General features: G+C 39.2%; 1 protein-coding gene across 1 annotated transcript in view; it reads right to left on the bottom strand.

The window, feature by feature from the left end:
* PKHD1 (PKHD1 ciliary IPT domain containing fibrocystin/polyductin) overlaps nucleotides 1–18,827 on the bottom strand; it is a 443,114-nt gene that overhangs the window by 192,767 nt on the left and 231,520 nt on the right. Inside the window, exons 50-51 of the mRNA XM_057700365.1 lie at nucleotides 16,607–16,672; nucleotides 9,913–10,041 (exon numbers count right to left, since the gene is read on the bottom strand). Coding sequence (XP_057556348.1) covers nucleotides 9,913–10,041; nucleotides 16,607–16,672 — 195 coding nt within the window. The remainder of the gene's footprint in view (nucleotides 1–9,912; nucleotides 10,042–16,606; nucleotides 16,673–18,827) is intronic.

The raw sequence follows: 18,827 nt of genomic DNA, 5'->3' as shown, positions 1-18,827 counted from the left end.
TGGAATATAACCTTGAAAAAATATGGGATCCTTGAAGACACTGATCTCTACCAGGGTTTTCATAAAGATCCAATGCAGATGTGTTAAACAATAATGCAAGATGAGCATTAGGCTTTGCATTTGATTTGTAGGAGCCTCCAGAGAGTGTACAGTTTTTTCTCATGTAGTTTCTAAACTACCACCCTCCTGGTCCTCCATGGAACATTTGCTATGGACCACCTCCACAATCTTAGTTTCACTTTTTTCTTGCCTTCTGTTGTCTGACTTCTCCTCCTGGTTTCATGATGGCTTTTTCTCTGGGTTCTCTTCCTGCCACTTAAATTAGAATTTCCTCCAAGATGCTGTCTCCTGCCCCATCCTTACATCTCTCTGTTGACTCCCATGCCAGCTGTAACCCTAGATCAATTTCCAAGTCTTTAGTCAACTCTTCCAAGGGTTACCAAATCTAAAGCCAGATTCCCAACTGGTTTCCTTCCCAAACTCCTGATCCATATTCCCTGTGACCATCTAGGCATCAGCACATGAAATGTTGTGTATGTCTGTAATGGGATTTATTATCCTCCTTGCTAAACCTATTCTTTCCCCTGAAGCCTCTATTTCTATTGATGACCCCCTTTACTATGCACAAAAGTTCTAAGTCAACTTTTTAGCCTCATTCTCCTTTACCCTTCACAATTATTAAAATGCCAGGTCCTGCCAACTCTCCTTTCTTATCAACTTTATGATGCATACTTGTATTTTTCCATAGTGACCACCAACGCATTTATTGCTACTAGGAACCTTATAGTTTGTACTGTGATGGTCAAAGTACTCTTAAGAGTCCTTAGAAAAAGAATGCATAATTCCTTTAAAAATTAGTTTTAAACCACACATGGAGAAAGAAGTTGTTATAGTAGCAAAGAAATCACACCTCAGTCAATGGAAGAAATAGACCATAAGTCCTTTACAGGTATATCTGTTAGCCTCCTCTCAGGCTAGAACCTGAAGTTCCCAGGAGGGTCACACTTCTGGAAGACTGAAGTTAGGAGTTTGTAAAGTTAGAAAAGTAGTGATTCTCTAGGTGGGGTAAGAACCAAAATAAACCCTAGGTGTCCTATACACTTCACACTTGCCAATGTCCCCCCACCCAAATTACAATTTGCAAACCACGGGGAAATATGTACCCCCCTAGAAAATTGCTATGATCCTAATATGAATGGACTGTGACAATGAGTGTGTTTCTCAGGTGAGTAAGGACAGAAAAGAGTTTGAAAACCCACTCAATTAGACTAAAACTCCAATTAGTTCCAGCAAGTTAGGAAGCCATAAAGAGTGTCAGGGTCTACATGACCTGGGTCCCAAGAGAAGATTCTAAGCAAATTCTAATTAGCCCAGAAACAAGCACCATGACTGAGTCAAGCAGAGATTGACAAATTGAGATTAAAGAAAGGATATCGCCCTCAGAATGGGAAAAAATAATTGCCTATGAAACAACGGATAAAGGATTAATCTCCAAAATATACAAGCAGCTCATGAAGCTTAATACCAAAAAAGCAAATAACCCAATCCGCAAATGGGTGGAAGACCTAAATAGACATTTCTCCAAAGAAGACATACAGATGGCCAACACACACATGAAAAGATGCTCAACATCACTCATCATCAGAGAAATGCAAGTCAAAGCCACAATGAGGTATCACCTCACACTGATCAGAATGGCCATTATCACAAAATCTGGAAACCACAAATGTTGGAGAGGGTGTGGAGAAAAGGGAACTCTCTTGCACTGTTGGTGGGAATGTAAGTTGGTACAGACACTATGGAAAACAATTTGGAGGTTCCTTAATAAACTACAAATAGAGCTACCATATGATCCAGTAATCCCACTCCTGGGCATATACCCAAAGAAAACCATAATCCCAAAAGAAACTTGCACCATAATGTTTATTGCAGCACTATTTACAATAGCCAGGACATGGAAGCAACCTAAATGCCCATCAACAAACAAATGGATAAAGAAGGTGTGGCATATATATACAATGGAATATTACTCAGCTATAAAAAGGGATGAGATGGAGCTATATGTAATGAGGTGGATAGAACTACAGTCTGTCATACAGAGTGAAGAAAGTCAGAAAGAGAAAGACAAATATTGTATGCTAACTCACATATACGGAATCTAAAAATGGTACTGATGAACTCAGTGACAAGAACAAGGATGCAGATACAGAGAATGGACTGGAGAACTCGAGGTTTGGGAGGGGGCGGGGGGTGAAGGGGAAGCTGAGATGAAGCGAGAGAGTAGCACAGATGTATATATACTACCAACTCTAAAATAGATAGTCAGTGGAAGTTGTTGTATAACAAAGAGAGTCCAACTCGAGGATGGAAGATGCCTTAGAGGACTGGGGTGGGGAGGGTGGGGGGGACTCGGGGCGGGGGGAGTCAAGGAAGGGAGGGAATATGGGGATATGTGTATAAAAACAGTTGATTGAACTTGGTGTACCCCAAATAAATAAATAAATAAAATTAAAAAAAAAAAAGAAATAGAGATGATTAAAAAAAAGCAAAAAAAAAAAAAAAAAGAAAGGTTATCGACTTATTTTAATGTATTTTATTGTGTTCCTTTTGTCACTTGCAGGAAATAAAAATCTCTGCTGTTATTTTAATTGAAATTTAATTTTATGAGGAAAACACATACAGTTGTAAAAATACTTATAAAAAATTTCAACTCCTGGTTGTTCATCCCTGGCAAGGACACTCTACCACAGGTCTTGGTTGGTAGTCAGGGTATTACTGCTCTTCATTTGAAAAAAGCATTTGAATCACAGTCATTGCAACTAAAAGGAACTCCCTAGCCTCCAAGTGTGTCTCTCAAATGTAAACTTATTTTAGGGACACAAATCATCTAAAATATAACAAACAAAGCAACAGTATTTCTTCTTATACATTTTAGAAGGCAATTTGCAACACTTGGGTTGAAAACAAGGAGACTGAAATCCTACTCTTATCCTTGGCACAAAATGTCATGAACATTTGGGCAATGACAATAACGTCTTTCATAGGATTTTACAATTTATAAAACACTTGCATTATCTTAGCTCATTTGAGTTGAGTGTCACTAAGCTCCCTACCAGCTCAACAGTCCTATGTGTTCATATTTTTATGTATAATGTTTACTTAATACAATTAAATCCATGGGAAAACACCACAAATAAAACAAACAGCTCAGTAATCATTCAATTCATCAAAGGATTCCATATTGCAAAGGATGTTGCACTTTGATTGCCTTAAAAATAGTAAGCTTCTATGGTATATTCTTAAATAATTGGATATATGAAAAATCAATTTATATTAAATATTTCAGAACTATTTGAGGAAGTCTGTGGAAATACTTGCTCCACGGAGCTTGGGATCCAGGTGGTTCCTTCTCCTGGGAAGAACATGGCCTCAATACCCTTCACCAGTAAGCAAGGTTCACGGATGTCTGTGTTCCCCTCTAAGAAACTATCTAAAAGAAGATTTATATAGTATCTAAAGATCCTTTGATCTCTGGTTTCAGATTTTCTTTTTGTTTATTTGCATTTGCTAACAATGCTGATTAAAATTTCTGTGCCAAGAGTACCTCTTAAAATCATATTTGTCTGTTCTTCCCCATATAATCTTAAAGAATAGATTTCCCATTCATGTTCTAAATAAGGTGAAAGAAATGTTGATTGCTGTGCTTGCGGACTTTTCATTTCTGCCCTGAAAGAAACAAAATGCTCAACCTGTTCATGCTGCACTTCTCCCCTCACCCCCAGGCACTCCTCTCTCCCAAGAAGAGGCTTCTGGTCATGCACGCAGAGATCTGGACACATGTTGCAGCCCAAACACTGTCATCTGTCCCCCATCTCAAGGTGAGAAATCCCAAATCAGGGGCCCAATTATGTTCGAGGGTTGAATAATCCCACTTTCAGGCAGTGAAGGGGCAAAACAATGACACCCAGCATGGTAGGTAGTAGAGAATAAAGAAACTAAAATCTTTTGACCAGTCTGTCTCCTGGTGTTCTCCAATTTCTGACTTATGCAAGCCAACAGAATCTAAATAACGTCTGCCCAGAGAGGGAAGACAGCACAAATTGACCAGACCCTAAAACCCTCAAACCTTTTGAATTAAGTCAGGTACATCTGCTCTTAATTACATATGTGCACACACACTCACACACATAAACAGATACACAGTGGTAGATTAAAGACAGCTGTAAGTTCTTTGCTTTTCTTCCCAATGAAAGTAGAGCCTAATTCTCTTTTGTATCTGGGTTGGCTTTAGTGCCCCACTTGACCAAGAGAATGTGATGATGATGATATTCTAAGGCTGCTAATGCTGGCTTGGAAGGCATACAGCTTTCACCCAGGTCTCTCAGGCTGCTCACTCTTGGGGAACTCCTCCTTAGGACGTTCCTCCTTGGAATCCAGCTGCCACACTATTAGAAAACCAAAGATACCCCACAGAGAAAACCATGTGGAGAGGAACCAAGGCCTCTTAGCTGACTGCGCTGACTAAGCTTCCAGCCAATAACAAACGTCAACCGCCAGCTGCGTGAGTGAGCCCTCATGGACCACCCAACCATGCTGGGCCTTTAGATGAGCCCAGCCACCATCGACTGCAATGCATGAAAGACCCCAGCCAGAATTCCTCAGCCTAGCCCTTCCCCACAAAATTGTGGATAAAATAAAATGTATGTTTAGGCTATGAAATTTCTAGGTGGTTTGTAAAATAGTGATAGATTTTTGTAATACACACACTCCCACAATCACCATACTGATGCCATGCATCCTACAAAGGACCCCAGGAACTCAAGTTTAAATTAGCTTCCCCTTCCCACTTGCTTGTAATCCAGAATATATGTGGGTGATGGTTTGTGTGACTTTCTGTCCCATCCAAATGGGACAAGACCAGAATTCTGAAACTATTCAAGAGACAACACTGATATTTATAGTCTTTGGTTTCTAAATTTTGTTGCAGACCCAAATCTCTGTGTTACATGTATCTTATCCTAAATCAGATATAATCTTGGGTAAGAAAAAGGTAAATTAAACTAATAACGCTCTACTCACAACATTTCGTAGAAATTCCTCCTCCCCCTCCCAAAAATTATTTCCTGATTTATGATCATCTTAACTCATATCTCCAACCTTCACATCTTGGGATTTAACAAGGAAATGTGTTAACCATTGTTAACTTTGAACATCACAGGGCTTTGATGAGCCTCACTGCCATTTAAAGTAACCAAGTATTGAAAATCAGAACAAACAGAAGAACTATTATGAAAGAAAACCAGTACTTCTCCATTCATCTCTTCAAATAAGGACAGTTCAAAGTAATACGCGAAAACAGAACACAGTGAATTCTACCACACATACACACAAAAATAAAACCATGCTGGAGGCTATATGATATCATATCTGTACCCTTTAAAACAGAATCCTACCACTTGGAATTATAACACATTTTCCTTTCATTAAGCCTGCTCTGTGTGAAAGGGTGTCATCCTGTCATGGCTGAAACTCCTTCAGAGGAAGAGATGGAAGCATCAACTCCTCGCAGGTCAGTTCAGGACAAAACTTGGAGTACAAGTTCGCGGGATCATTTGTGAAGGTTTGCAATTTGCATGGTTTATTAGATAGAACTTGTTCTCACTCTGTAAGATGTCTTGAATGCATTTAGACCAATTCTCCCAGTATTTAGGGGGCAAAGACAATCAGATATACTTGTTTGTGTAAAGCAAAGTTATCATAAACTAAACTACAAGAGCAAATTCTCCATGATGACTTCAGCTCAATCCATATAATACCACCAAGAATTTACAGCTCTTTCAAAATCCAATGTCTATAAAGACAGAACGCCTTGAAGGAAAATGGTACCATACTTAAAATAGTGATATCTTTTATTAGTAAAGTCCTATTTTTATGGAATAGGATGGGTCTGAGGTCATTTCATAAAATTGATTTCCCAGAAAATGGAAATAGGCAATTTACCCAAAGAATTTTATTGAAAAATTATGCTATTCTATTTGAATAATGATGGGAATGTTCTACACATTTCCTTTATTAATGAATTAAAATACACAAAACATCATAAAATTATATTAGAGGTTCAAAAGTATCACTTAAATCTTCTTTACCAGTCACTTTCATTTTGTAAAATCAGCAGTTCCATTAAAATCATATTATGTAAAAATGGGTTTTTACTGTAATAATAGTTATTACCTATTTAGCTCCCAAGGATGTTGTGAAAATTAAATAATAAGCCATTGGGAAGCAAATACAAAGTGTCGCTAATACCAGAGGCCAAGAGGGGCAGCCAGATGGAAAAATGAAGGAAAAGAGCGCCTGACACATTAAAAATCACAGCTTTCATCTATAATTTCATTATTGCCAATACTCCATGCAGTAGTCATGTGTGATGACGTTATCCATTTAATCCTCTCAAAGTGATGATATATTAATTATAGCCCTCATGTTATAGATAAAGGTCGGAAACGTTTAAAATGTACCCAAAGTCACGCAGTTGGTAAATGTCAGAATCCAAAGGTGAACCCAGGTTTATCCTAGTCAACAGTTCATCTTGTGTCTCCCAAAGCATCACTCCCTCTCCAGTATGCCCTTGTGTCTAATAACTGACCTTCAGTTTCTTACCCCATCTATCAAGGTCCTCTTCAAATGCCTCTTCCTCCATGAAGGCATCTCTCTTCTACTTGCCCAAGACACTTTGATTCTAAACACTTCTGTTGTTTATTACAGCTATTTGTTTATTATTATGCATTAGTATGTGTTTTATTAACCTGGTTAAGTTACTAGCTGTTTGAGATCATGCTTGTATCTGACTTGCCTCTGGAACCCAGATCAGAGCACCTGGTCCAGTGCTTTGAACACAGTGAGTGTTCAGTTTTGTTCATTAAACTGAATTGGAAAGGAACGTTAACTTAAATTAGACCTACAGTTGCTACCAGATGCAAAGCAGATACTTCTACCAACGGCTCATTGCATCAGATACCTCTTTGGGAAGTTTCTCCAGTTTTTCCACCGGTATGTACCTAATGAGAATGTAGTAAAACTGAATTCCTCAGGTAGAGTATCTGACATAAGCTAGGTATTCAATAAATAGATTTTTTAAATTCCAAGTGAAGGGAACAATGGGAACGGTAAGTAGAGAAGTATAAATTCAGTATAATATAGAGTCTGATTTGAGTGAATCAGAGCAAGTAGGAATGGTGAGTTTTTTTAAAAATATATATGGTAAAGATTTAGGGCTCTGAAATCAAACTGTCAGCCTTTTTACTTACTAGCTGGTGAAAGTTGGGCAAGTTACCTCTCTATGTCCCAAATTCCTCAGCTATCAAAAGGAAGATAAGAATAGGATCCAACTCCAAGTAGTTGTGAGGAGTAGTTGAGATAGTCCACGCAGAACACTTAGCACAGTGCACCCAGCACTCACATTATAGCTGCCGGGACCATCATCATCACCATCAGGAAAATCTTCACTCTTAGGACTCTGTTCAAAGGAGGAGGCATTATTTTCTACAGACCTGTAAAATCTTATAGTTGCGCTGGGTCGATCCTGTGAAACTCAAAGATTCAGTTCTGGTATTAAATTATAGATGGCAGCACAGAGAATGTGTACTTCATTCAACCAATACTCAGTGTCTCTTTTGTGCCAGACGTGGATGAACAAACTGACTTGATTCAAAGGAGGCAGGGAATGAAAGAAACCAGAAAAATGTCCACCAGAAAAAGGTCAGGAAGGCAAAACCACAAGTAGAAAGAGGAGATAAATTCAATCCCAAGGGCCATCAGAGGTCAAAATATCAGGGTTTGCCAAAAACCAAAAGGGAGAAGTAAGCCAGTACAGCTCCTACATAAGTCCCCAAACTAAACAGAACAGATTAAAATGTTGGCCACTATGAGATAGTTTTCTGGAATTAGAATAGGGCTTCTTAGAGAAGAAGAGAGAGGCAACAAGAAGTAAAGACTTCATTTATTATACATTACGAATCTGTTTTCATTCACTTATTTTTCCAATTGAAAAATAATGAACAATAATTGCAGGTTTAAAAAATCTTAACTTCTCTGATTTTTACAATAATACTGAAGGACCAATTGGGAGACACTTCAGATATCCAGTATCTGTACCCTGGCCCCCGCCTTTTTCTAGAGCACTGATTTGTGCTCTTTAAGAGCAGCTTCATGGAGATCCGGTCCCTCTTGCAAGCTGACCATGAACAAAGGAATGAAGGGTGATGGAGAATGCCAGGGGCCCTGGCAACCAGGACACACAGTGGGTACAGTCAGTGCAGTGCCAAGCAAGATAGCTGAGATCGCTCCTCACTCAGCGTGAAGGTCCCAAAGGATACTAAAAAGCTTGGCAACCTTCAAAAGCTTCTCTTGCTTCCTGTATGGGGTGGGGAAACAGCTTGCTCAGTGGGAAAAACCATAGCCCAGGGCCAATCCACTGGCTAGATTCATCAAAGAGATGGCTGAGACAGAACAGATTTTCCTTTCCGTATAGGAATGACTCATGAGTTTGTTTATTCAAAAAGTTCCATCCTCCATGGAGAGAGATGGATGATAGGGGGGAGGGATGATAATAACAGTTTAAGTTTGTATCAGTCAGCCCCCTACCTCTGTCCTCATCTCTGTGCAGTTCCACATGCACCCCACCAATGCCCAGAGGGTGGTCAGTATATTTTGATCTTTCTGCCTTCATTTCCCATTGTAAATAAAGTAAACAACACCAACACTCTTTTTGTTTACTCTTAGTCCTTTTAGAAAGGGAGTGTACTTGATTGGTTAAGAATAAGGACTTGGAGTCAGACTGCCTGGGTCAAAACCCTGACTCTGCTGAATTGTGTACAGTGTAAACTGAGAAAGCTACTTAACTGCCCCTGAGCCTCTTTATCAGTAAAAATGGGAATGATGTTATTATTTGTATTGCAGAGTTATTGTGAGGATTAAATTAGTTAACGTATGGAGAATGATTCCTAAATATTGTTAGTGGTCAACAAACGTTTGATATTAGCATTATTACTATTTCACAGATGACCAAATATTCTTCTTCCAGTATGGATATTTTTATTCAGTGTTGTCTTAAGAAGTTCAAATTAAACCATAAATGGAAACAGGTCTTTTAGAGGAAATATATCTGTTCTATGAAAAATATTTTCTTCTCAGGACAGGGAAATTTTCTGGGATTTTCAAGAATGCTCTCTTAAGAAAGAAGAATTTAAAAGTATGGTATGTATTCCTGTATATATGAGGAATCATCTTTCCCTTCTTATGTAAACAAAAAGAGAGTTGTAGGTAGATGGATGGATGGGTAGATAGATGATAGATTAGATGCATAGATGATAGATTAGATAGATGATAGATTAGATGGATACATGATAGACTGATAGACTTCCATTTTTTTATTTTATTATCTGTTCCTTTTCCATCATTTTTGAAAAATCATGACAACAGAAGACATTGTCATTTTTCTCAGTCACATATTTAAAAGATTTACAAAGGCAACGATAAGGAGGCATTTGCAAATTGCTTCTTTCCATACGCTGTGTCTTTCAAACGTAAGGATACTAAAATTTTCTGTAAATCTGTTCTCTGACACATTAGAAAAATTATCCAGTTAGGGATTAGTCTAACTCCTTTTGGCATGGAGATTATTTATCCCACCTTTAATGAAGGTAGGCTGAACTATTTTTTTCTGGTTTTCACTGGGTTATGAAATTCCTCTCCTATAATAAGCCAAAAGAGAAGGTTGTATTCATGGTTGCCTATTTATTTCCACATTCTTTACTGGGCTGTTCAATATATTAAAATGAGAGACTATCCCCAGTTAGATTAGCCTGGTTTAGTCTGTCTGTGATCATTTACCCCATAGATTGTTTCACTCACTGGGTAAAATCAGGACGTCATCCCCAGGGCCTGGAATGGTACCGCTGTGTCCTCCCCAGCCCTCCTCCACGCCTTCCCATGCTTCAGGGAGGGACCATTTTAAAGCTGGTTCAGGCACAGAGGTAGAAGCTAGAAAACAAAAGGAAAATAGCAAGGGTAACTAAGAAAATCTGATAAATTGTGATAACTTGCAAATTCTATCCTTATATTAGGATCCTGGTGACATTTTTACTCCCCAAAGAAGCTGCCTTCAGATATTTTATAATGTTCCATAAAAACATTTATCAGCAAGTAATTATTCAATCCTTAGATTACCTCCACTTCTAGGGAAAATATATTCTACTTTTGTTAAAAAATTTTTGTGTTTTGCCTTTATTATAAATGTTACAACATATGTTTATCATGAAACATTTGGAAAATGCAAATATAGAAAGAAAAAGAAAAAAATAATAATTGTCTACTACCTCACCATCCAGAGACAACTGTCATTAATCTTTTATTTGTATTTCCTTCAAGAATTTCTCAGCATTTTTATATAATTTAGATCCTATAACATGCAATCTTACATTCAGTTCTTATTTTACTTGGCAGTTTTTCACATGCATTTTGTAATGTCACTAAAACTCCTTATAAACATAATTTTAATGGCTACATAATATTCTATCATATGAAAAGCCCATAATTTATTTAATCTCTAATGTTTGGCTTTTAGGCTTTGCCCACTTTCTTTTTAAATTGTAAAGAAGGCAGTGTTAAATATCTCTATGCAAACCTGCCAATATTCTTGATTTCTCCTTAAAATAGAATCTTAGCAATGGAATCACTGTCAGTACGTTTAAGAATAAGGGTATGATTTTCTCACAGCCCTTAATGCATATTAAAGGCAGGGCAGTCATCTGAACACCTCTCACTGCAGTAATTTACATACAACTCATGTTACAACTGGTTGTTACTGATTCTGCCACTGATGATCAAATGGGATTTTCTTTTCAACAATCCCACTAGCCTCTTCAGGAAACTGAAGCAGAAATCTAATAATTTCCAATGCGGGCTGCACCACACCATGCTGAAATGTACCCACACATTCTTTTCTGGAACATGATCCCTGGTACAGTCAGAAGGGCAGTGAGATTGTCTCAGAAGAGGAGGATGAAAAGATTCACAGACGACCAAATGCTCTTCTTCCAGTGCAGATCTTCTTTTATTCAGCATTCACTTAAGAAGGTCAAGTTAGGGCTTCCTAGGTGGAGCAGTGGTTAAGAATCCACCTGCCAATGCAGGGGACACAGGTTCGATCCCTGCTCCAGGAAGATCCCACATGCCGCGGAGCAGCTAAGCCCGTGTGCCACAACTATTGATCCTGTGCTTTAGAGCCCATGAGCCACAACTATTGAGCCCATGTGCTGTAACCACTGAAGCCTACGCGCAACAAGAGAAGCCATGGCAATGAGGAGCCCGTGCACCACAACGAAGAGTAGCCCGTGCTCACCGCAACTAAAGAAAGCCCACACTCAGCAACAAAGACCCAACACAGCCAATAAATAAATAAATAAATTTATTAAAAAAAAAAAAAAGAAGTTCAAGTTAAACCATAAATGACATCAGGTTCTTTTAAGGGAAATAAGTTCATTCTATGAAAAATATTTTCTTCTCCTCATAGAGAGATTTCCTGGAAGATTCAAGAACTCACGTGATGAGGGAGGGAATCTCCTCTATTACTTGCTCATTTCACAAGCATAAATAATGACTGCCTGTTCTATCAGAACTGTCCTAAAAGATAGTGATGCAAAAAGAAATAAAATGTCATTCTTTCCCCCAAGGAGGTACTGGTATTGTGTAAGTATGTAAGCAAATACTGGGGGGATGGAATGCTGAAGGGAGTTCTCTTTAATGGTACCTGACCAAGGGAGGCAGTGAGACTTTGCCAAGGGAGGCTTCCTGGAGAGGGAGCATCTGAGCTGCACCAACACAGCTTAGGACCTATCCAGGTGAAGAGAATAAGGGTATGTGGTGAGAGCCTGCACTCCAGAGGGATAAGCATAGGCGATGGCAAGAAATGAGAGATCACGTGGAAGAACTATAAGCAGTTTGGTGTTGTTGAGTCACAGAGCTGGAAAGAGGCAAGTGATAGGGCTGGAGAAATAACCAGAGGTCAGAGTGGGAAGGCTAACAAAGATGGAGGAGGCAAGGGTAAGCCCTGGGTTTCCAGCACAGGTGTTGTCAGGTGAAGATGCCCATTAAGAGAGACATCGATGAATTCTATTTGGGCCACTTAGAGTTAGGTGTATCTTTGAAGCCTCCAGGTGGAGATACACAGCAAGCAGGGGATGGTTGTGAGTCTGAAGGATGGGAAAGAGCTCTGAGTCCGAGATGGATTTTGGCATCATCAACCGTATTAGAAAATCTGAGGATGGTTGTGAGAGCTCCAGGGGACTACAGTGTGGAAAGACAAAATGCCTAAGGTCAGAACCATGGGGAACACTCAACTATTTTGTCTACCTGAATGCAACTCCCCAGTTGGTCATGATCTAATTAAGGCCCTGGGATAACTTAAAAGTACATGGATTGTGGTCAAGTAGAAATCCTAGACAATTTAATTAGCACAAAATATACCCCACACCATGGAAGCCAGGCAATGTTTTGAAACAAACCTTACTCAGAAAGAGGCTTTAGAAATATTTTATATTTATTCAATATCCTATAATAAACCATGGTGGAAAATCATATGAAAAACAATATATATATAGATATAAAAAGAATATATATATGTGTAACTGAATCACTTTGCTGTACACCAGAAACACAACACAGTAAATCAACTATACTTTAATTTTAAAAATAAAATTAAAAATAGAAATATGTTATAAACAACAATAATATAATGCCTTTCTAGGTTTCCTGCCAGTTTTGTCTCCTTTTCAATACTATACCCTAAATATGTAGGTGGGGATAGGGTGTGGGTATTTATTGAGGGGACACTAACTAACATCACAAAGGCCAGAGAGAGATGTTCTTATTTCCAGGGATATTTCAAACAGGCAACAACCAGGTTCTTTAAAACCCTACTTCAAACCTCAAAAACCCTTAATTGCTTCAATTTTGTATCACAGATGTTGGAAACAAACATTCTTCCCTTTTGTCATCTTCACTCTTATGGGAAGGTTGAAACTGTCTTTAATTGAACAAACTAAATCTTCAGGTAGCTATTCTAAGCGATGTTATGATGAACAAATTAGATCATTCTATACCATCCTGCCTTAAAAGAAGAACACCCAATGGAGAAGGAGATGTTTAGTCTCCTGCAGAGTTGTGAGACGTCTATACGGGTAACATCAGGCTTCTAGACAACTATTTTCAATATAGAAAGGAGAGGGGAGGAAAAGAAGCCTAAAGAGTTAAAGCTATCAGATATACACATGAAGAACCAGAAGAGAGGAATGTCTTGGAAGACTAAGAAATAGAGAATGTCCAGAGAGTAGAAGTGATCTTATTAATAGCAAAGTTCAGATAAGACAGGGAATAAGAAGCGGCTATTGAATGTGGCAAGCAGGGCACAGTGATCAAGATGAAGAGTGTCCCAGTGGAGTGATGGAGGTGGCAACCACTTGGGTTACAGCAGATTGAGGAATGCACTGGAAGTGAGGAAGAGAAGACATTGGTCTGATCATGCAAAAAGCTTATTGAGGAATGAACAGCTTTAAGATTTTGAGACCCTGAGCCTTTGATCTGTCTTCCCAATCATTAAACAAACTAGACATCTTGAAACTGGAGTCCATGAATATTGGTCAGGACCAACCTTTGTATGAGTCCTCAAGCTGCTTTCCTCTCAAATTTATCAGTCAATGACAGCCACCATTTGAGATGGTCTCCAGCTTGGTACGTGAGCCAAATATTGCCGTCTCCACCTTAATCCTTCCTCTACCCTAGCTTTTTATGGCTCTGCATCAAGAAGATGCTAGTCTTTTGAGAAGTTTGCAAGAGTAATACCAATTAGAGGAGGATTCAGTGTCTATGAATTTTGTTTTGATTTGATTTTTTAAAATTGAGAGGTACTGAACAGAAGGAGCCAGGAAAGACAGAAAGGTTAACTTCACAAGATAGTCATTTGCTGATAAAACAAAGTTCAGAAGATGCTAGAAGGGATGGGATGACTTTAAATAAGAGAAAGGCTGACAGATCCAGAGACCAGAAGCAAGGAAATAAACTTGATCTGTGGGGAACGGGATGGCAAATTTAGGAAGAGTATCTGATCATCTGAATATTTTCATATGACTGTCAATAATACCTGCAATTAGCCCCCAATGAAAAGGCAACACAGGTAAAGTCTCTTCAGATATATTTTTATCTTTCCCTAATGTGGGTCACTTCACCCTCCTCCTCTCTCCCATCTTTTATAAAGCATCACGGGACACCAAGAGGAAGTCAGTGGAACCACAGTGTTGGAGGAGCATGAAAGACCTGCATTGGGATCTTCAGAAATCTGGGTACCATCTTGACCAAAATTAGCATACATCCTCACCCCAAACCCACTAAGCACGCATACAACAACTTCCATCAGCACCACCTCCCCTGTTTCGTCCCAACATCGGCCCACATATACCCTAATTTCTGCTGCCTCTGGAGTTTCCTGTCCACAATGTCCCCACAATGGCCAGCACAGTCTTGTACACAGAATAAGCCCTCAACTGAGTGAGTGAGCCAAAAGGTTCTGCAGCAGAACACCTAAACCCAAAAATGTTTTTTCTGCATTACACATTCATTGAACCTCTGAATGGGTTAACACATAGAGGGAATGCCATTATTTATTCCATTCTTGTTTTGCCAGAGAATTTTTGATATCACCAAAGTTATATTGTTTTTCATAGAGCTCTCCATTAAACAAAATACACACCCATATTTAAATTTTGACATTAGCACTTGTATCCCACAGATAGAAATCAAGCAATGTCTTGGAACCATATTAATGATAAATATTTGAATATAACAAATGGTAATGTACTAGTTATGTAACTCCCTGGATCTTAGGATCATTTTCTGTCCCAACCTATATAAGATGGGAAAATTGGCTATATATAACTAATTTTAATCTAACTCACAAGTTAATATATGCCAAAAAGATAATTTGAACACCTTCGGTTTTATATGGTATAAGAGAAAGAACACTGGACTGAGTGGGAAACCTGAGTTCTTATCCTGGCTCAACCGCTGATTACTGATGTGACTAAGTAAACTATTTAATCTTTAGGCTTCCATGCCCTCATTCGTAAAATGAGGCAATTAGATAGGATAACTTGTGAGCTTCTTTCCATTATTAAAATTCTACAACTCTATGAAGCATCAGCTTTCTTTTTATTCAGCATGTTGTAATTGACAGGCCAAGTGAAGCATCTCCCAGTTAAACTGACCCCTGCTGAAAAGCCCTGGATGCCATCCACCCACAGTGTCCTTCCAAAGAGTTCTAAATACAGAAATCTTCATACTAAGTGCTGAGTGGCATGTTATGCTGGCGAAAGCTGCCTGAACCAGGAATGGCCACCTACAGATGATCCAGCATCCTCCAAAGGGGACAGGCACAAGAACTCCCCCAACAGGTAGGTTCTCTACGAAAAGGGGGCAGACCCAACCAACCGCATCTCTTCTCAGGCAATCTGAACATAGAACATCCAGAGATGAGAGACTTGTAAGATATTTTTCCTTGGTAACAAGTATATTAAAGGAAATGTATTTCTTGATTATTTAGTCATTTGATGGACATTCCCCAGGGACCATAAGACCCCATGAAGTCAAAGACCACTCCAACTTGATCACTGCTGTAGCCTCCCACCCCTCACAGGTGAGGCATTCAACAAACAGAACATTTTTAGTCACCTAAAGGAAAGAAGTGATGAAGAATAAGGGACATAACGAGCAAAGGCTATGGCAGCTCAGAAACAAATATAAAAACAAAGAATCCCATTCTCCTTAGTCCAATAAGCATGGAGTAGTCATTGCCAGCACTTCTAGTTTATAGTTTTAGTCCAGTACCTTAATCTCATGTATTTATTAATTTAAATGGAGGAATTAGATCCTTTTCTGATTAGCCTGGGCTCTTCTCTGACATAACACAAAAATGCCACTGGAAATCAAAGGAAAACTCAGACTTTGAAAAGATTTATCCCGGCTGCAAATGTATAGTTAAACTGACTCAGGATAAACAAAAACAAACAATGAAATACATTAGAAGGTGCTTATGAGTCATTTAGTCTTTGAGAGTTTAGCTTTTATGAGTTAGGAAGATTTCACAGAACCATCTGACTTTTGGGGAGGATTTGTTTACTCTGATTTCCTGAAATTACTGGGAACAATTAAAGTTTTGAGATACCCTGAATTTTTCTTTCCATTTGGTGGAGGCCTAATGGCCCATCTGCAGATCTGGACTCCTGTGTGCACATATGGTCCATAGTTTATGAAATGTGCTTATTTACATGTTGTAATTCTTACTTTCCAATGTTTTGAAATGCACCATTCTTAATATCTTTCTTTGACATGCAGACATATATTTTAGCTGTAGGAGTGACACAGTAAGGAGTTGTCAGACATAAAAGCATTAGGGCTGATACTTTGCCCTACAAACAAGATGATGGGAGGAATTTATAAAACGATTGGAGGACATTCTGCTGTACCGGGCAATTCTATTTGATGAGTTAATACTCACCTGAAGTAGTTGGGGCCACACCTTCCCTCATCTGGAGAATTACTTGAACTTGGCCTTCACCTGAAACTGAATACAAAAAAATCACAACTTGGATGTGATACAAAGATTATCTTAATATGAAAGATATTTGTGTGTGAGAAAGATGGCTTTATGCTAGATTCTCCCCAACCTAATTAAATTTTCAAAATAAAAAACTGAAGTCCTTGTTGGTTAGTCTAACAATTGATTTCCAATATTTGATTTTGATTGTTTCTATTTGGTTAAACTTAATCGCAGTGAGGTTTCCAAGAGAATTGGCACATAAATAATTAGGGAAAAAATCCTTTAACCATATGTTCTTTGGAGGCCAATGTTGGTCATCAGGACACTCCTCATATCCTGTTTCCCCTCCATCGGTTTGAAGGCTCCGCTTTTAGAATTCATGTATGTTCACCAATAGAGTTCAGGTCACCCATGAAATGTATTTGCTTTACCTTTATCCAAACAAATTGTCCTTTTAATGAAGGCTTTTCTCCACTCCCCCTTTCTCCTCCCATCTTCCAAACCAACTGAGCACATTTAAAAGGCTTGGGGTTCATTAATTTTAACTGTTCAATAAATTAGTGGAAATAATCAAAAGGCCTGATTCTTTCTGATAATGACAATTTGATGTCAGTATAAACCAGTAGATTAAGCTGGGAACATATGCTCCTTTGCCAAGAGAGGCTGCTATAATTAAATAGTGAATGCATCTACAAGGTGCTCTCACGCCTGATTAATTAGTAATCAGGTGCGCGAACTCCACTTTTCAGTAACACCTTGTCTCTCATTGGTTAATTACCTTTCTGCCTTATTCAATGCCATGGAGGCCAGCACCTCCCACCACTGAAGGACCCAGTGATGCTAAAGGCTGCCTCTTTGGGGCCTTGGTCCCACCCATGCTCTCCATGTACCTCTCCCTGGAGCCCTAAACCCTTTCCTCTACCACAGAATGGAGCAGACCAAGGATCATTCTTTCTAATCACAAAGCATAAGCTTCAGAACATTACAAAGAAAATGCTCCCCCAAAACACCCATGTGTCTTCCTTAAGACACAGCCCCTGAGGTAAAGAAACTTTAAAAAGTCATGTATAAAGAGTCTTTTTCAAAGCTAGTCTAGCAATTTTACAATGATTTATTCAACCCCAAATTTGTAAAATGTATACTTAGGAGAAGAATGGCTGGTGGGAGGGATGAATAGAAACATCATTTTCCCCACAAGACACAGGCAGCAATTTGAAGCAGAGGGAAATAGTCCATGCATCCAGAATCCCCCGGGTGGAAAGGATACCCCCCACCAGTACCGTGTCAGGCACTGTAGTTACGATGATTACGTAGTCATCACAGGCAGCAGTGAGGATTACCCAGAAGACTGAAAAGGCAAACCCTGGACGTACCTGACTCCCATTACCAGCTGTCCCACTTTCCTTCACCCACTAAAGCCCTTACCCAGTCCCTGTTCCTGGTGAACCAGGACTCCCTGGCACAGCAGGCTCTCACATCTGCCCCTCTTTACCCGTGGTTTCCGATACGGGTGGGTTCTGAATTTTCAGCCTCTGTGAGTGCACAGATGGCTCCCAACTCCAGAGCAACCTCTTCCTCAAAGCAGACATTGGAAACTAAAACATGCATTGAAAAGCTATTGCTCACTTTATGAAAGAGAGTATGTGAATATCATTCAACCTGAGAAGAGAAGCAGTTTCGGTATCAGAGGAAATCAAGCCAAGTTACTAAAAGTGGGAAAAATTAGAAAAGTCTGATTTCCTACACCACACGCACCCTACTACAGGCTGTTCTGAGCATCTGAGCTGGCTCAGAGGGCTATTTCTACCCAAACACCACGTCTAGGCTGAGAGAGACCACAGAGAGTGAGCAGGAAGTGTGTGGGTGAAATCCAACAGCCTAGATTTGAATCCCAAGTCTTCCAGGTCCTAGATGTGGGCACCTGACAAGTTCTGAACCTCACTCGCTTCCTCTGAAAATGGGAATCATCCTATTACCTATCAGGGTGACTGGGAAGAAAAGATGGGGTAATCCAGGTAACACACTTAGCACAGCACTTGATTCAAATGAACAATATATGTGTCATCCTCGATACTGTTATTACACCGTGTTCATTATTCTAGGAGCCCAGTTAACAAAACCCAAGAAATATGCCCTTGTTCTTGTGACAGCTGCACCTCATCATGACAAGCCCTAGTAT

Source organism: Hippopotamus amphibius, chromosome 11 (genome assembly GCF_030028045.1).
Source record: "Hippopotamus amphibius kiboko isolate mHipAmp2 chromosome 11, mHipAmp2.hap2, whole genome shotgun sequence".
NCBI classification, from domain to species: domain Eukaryota; kingdom Metazoa; phylum Chordata; class Mammalia; order Artiodactyla; family Hippopotamidae; genus Hippopotamus; species Hippopotamus amphibius.
The sequence above is the reverse complement of the archived record's forward strand: the minus strand, read 5'-3'. Positions and strand labels throughout refer to the sequence as shown.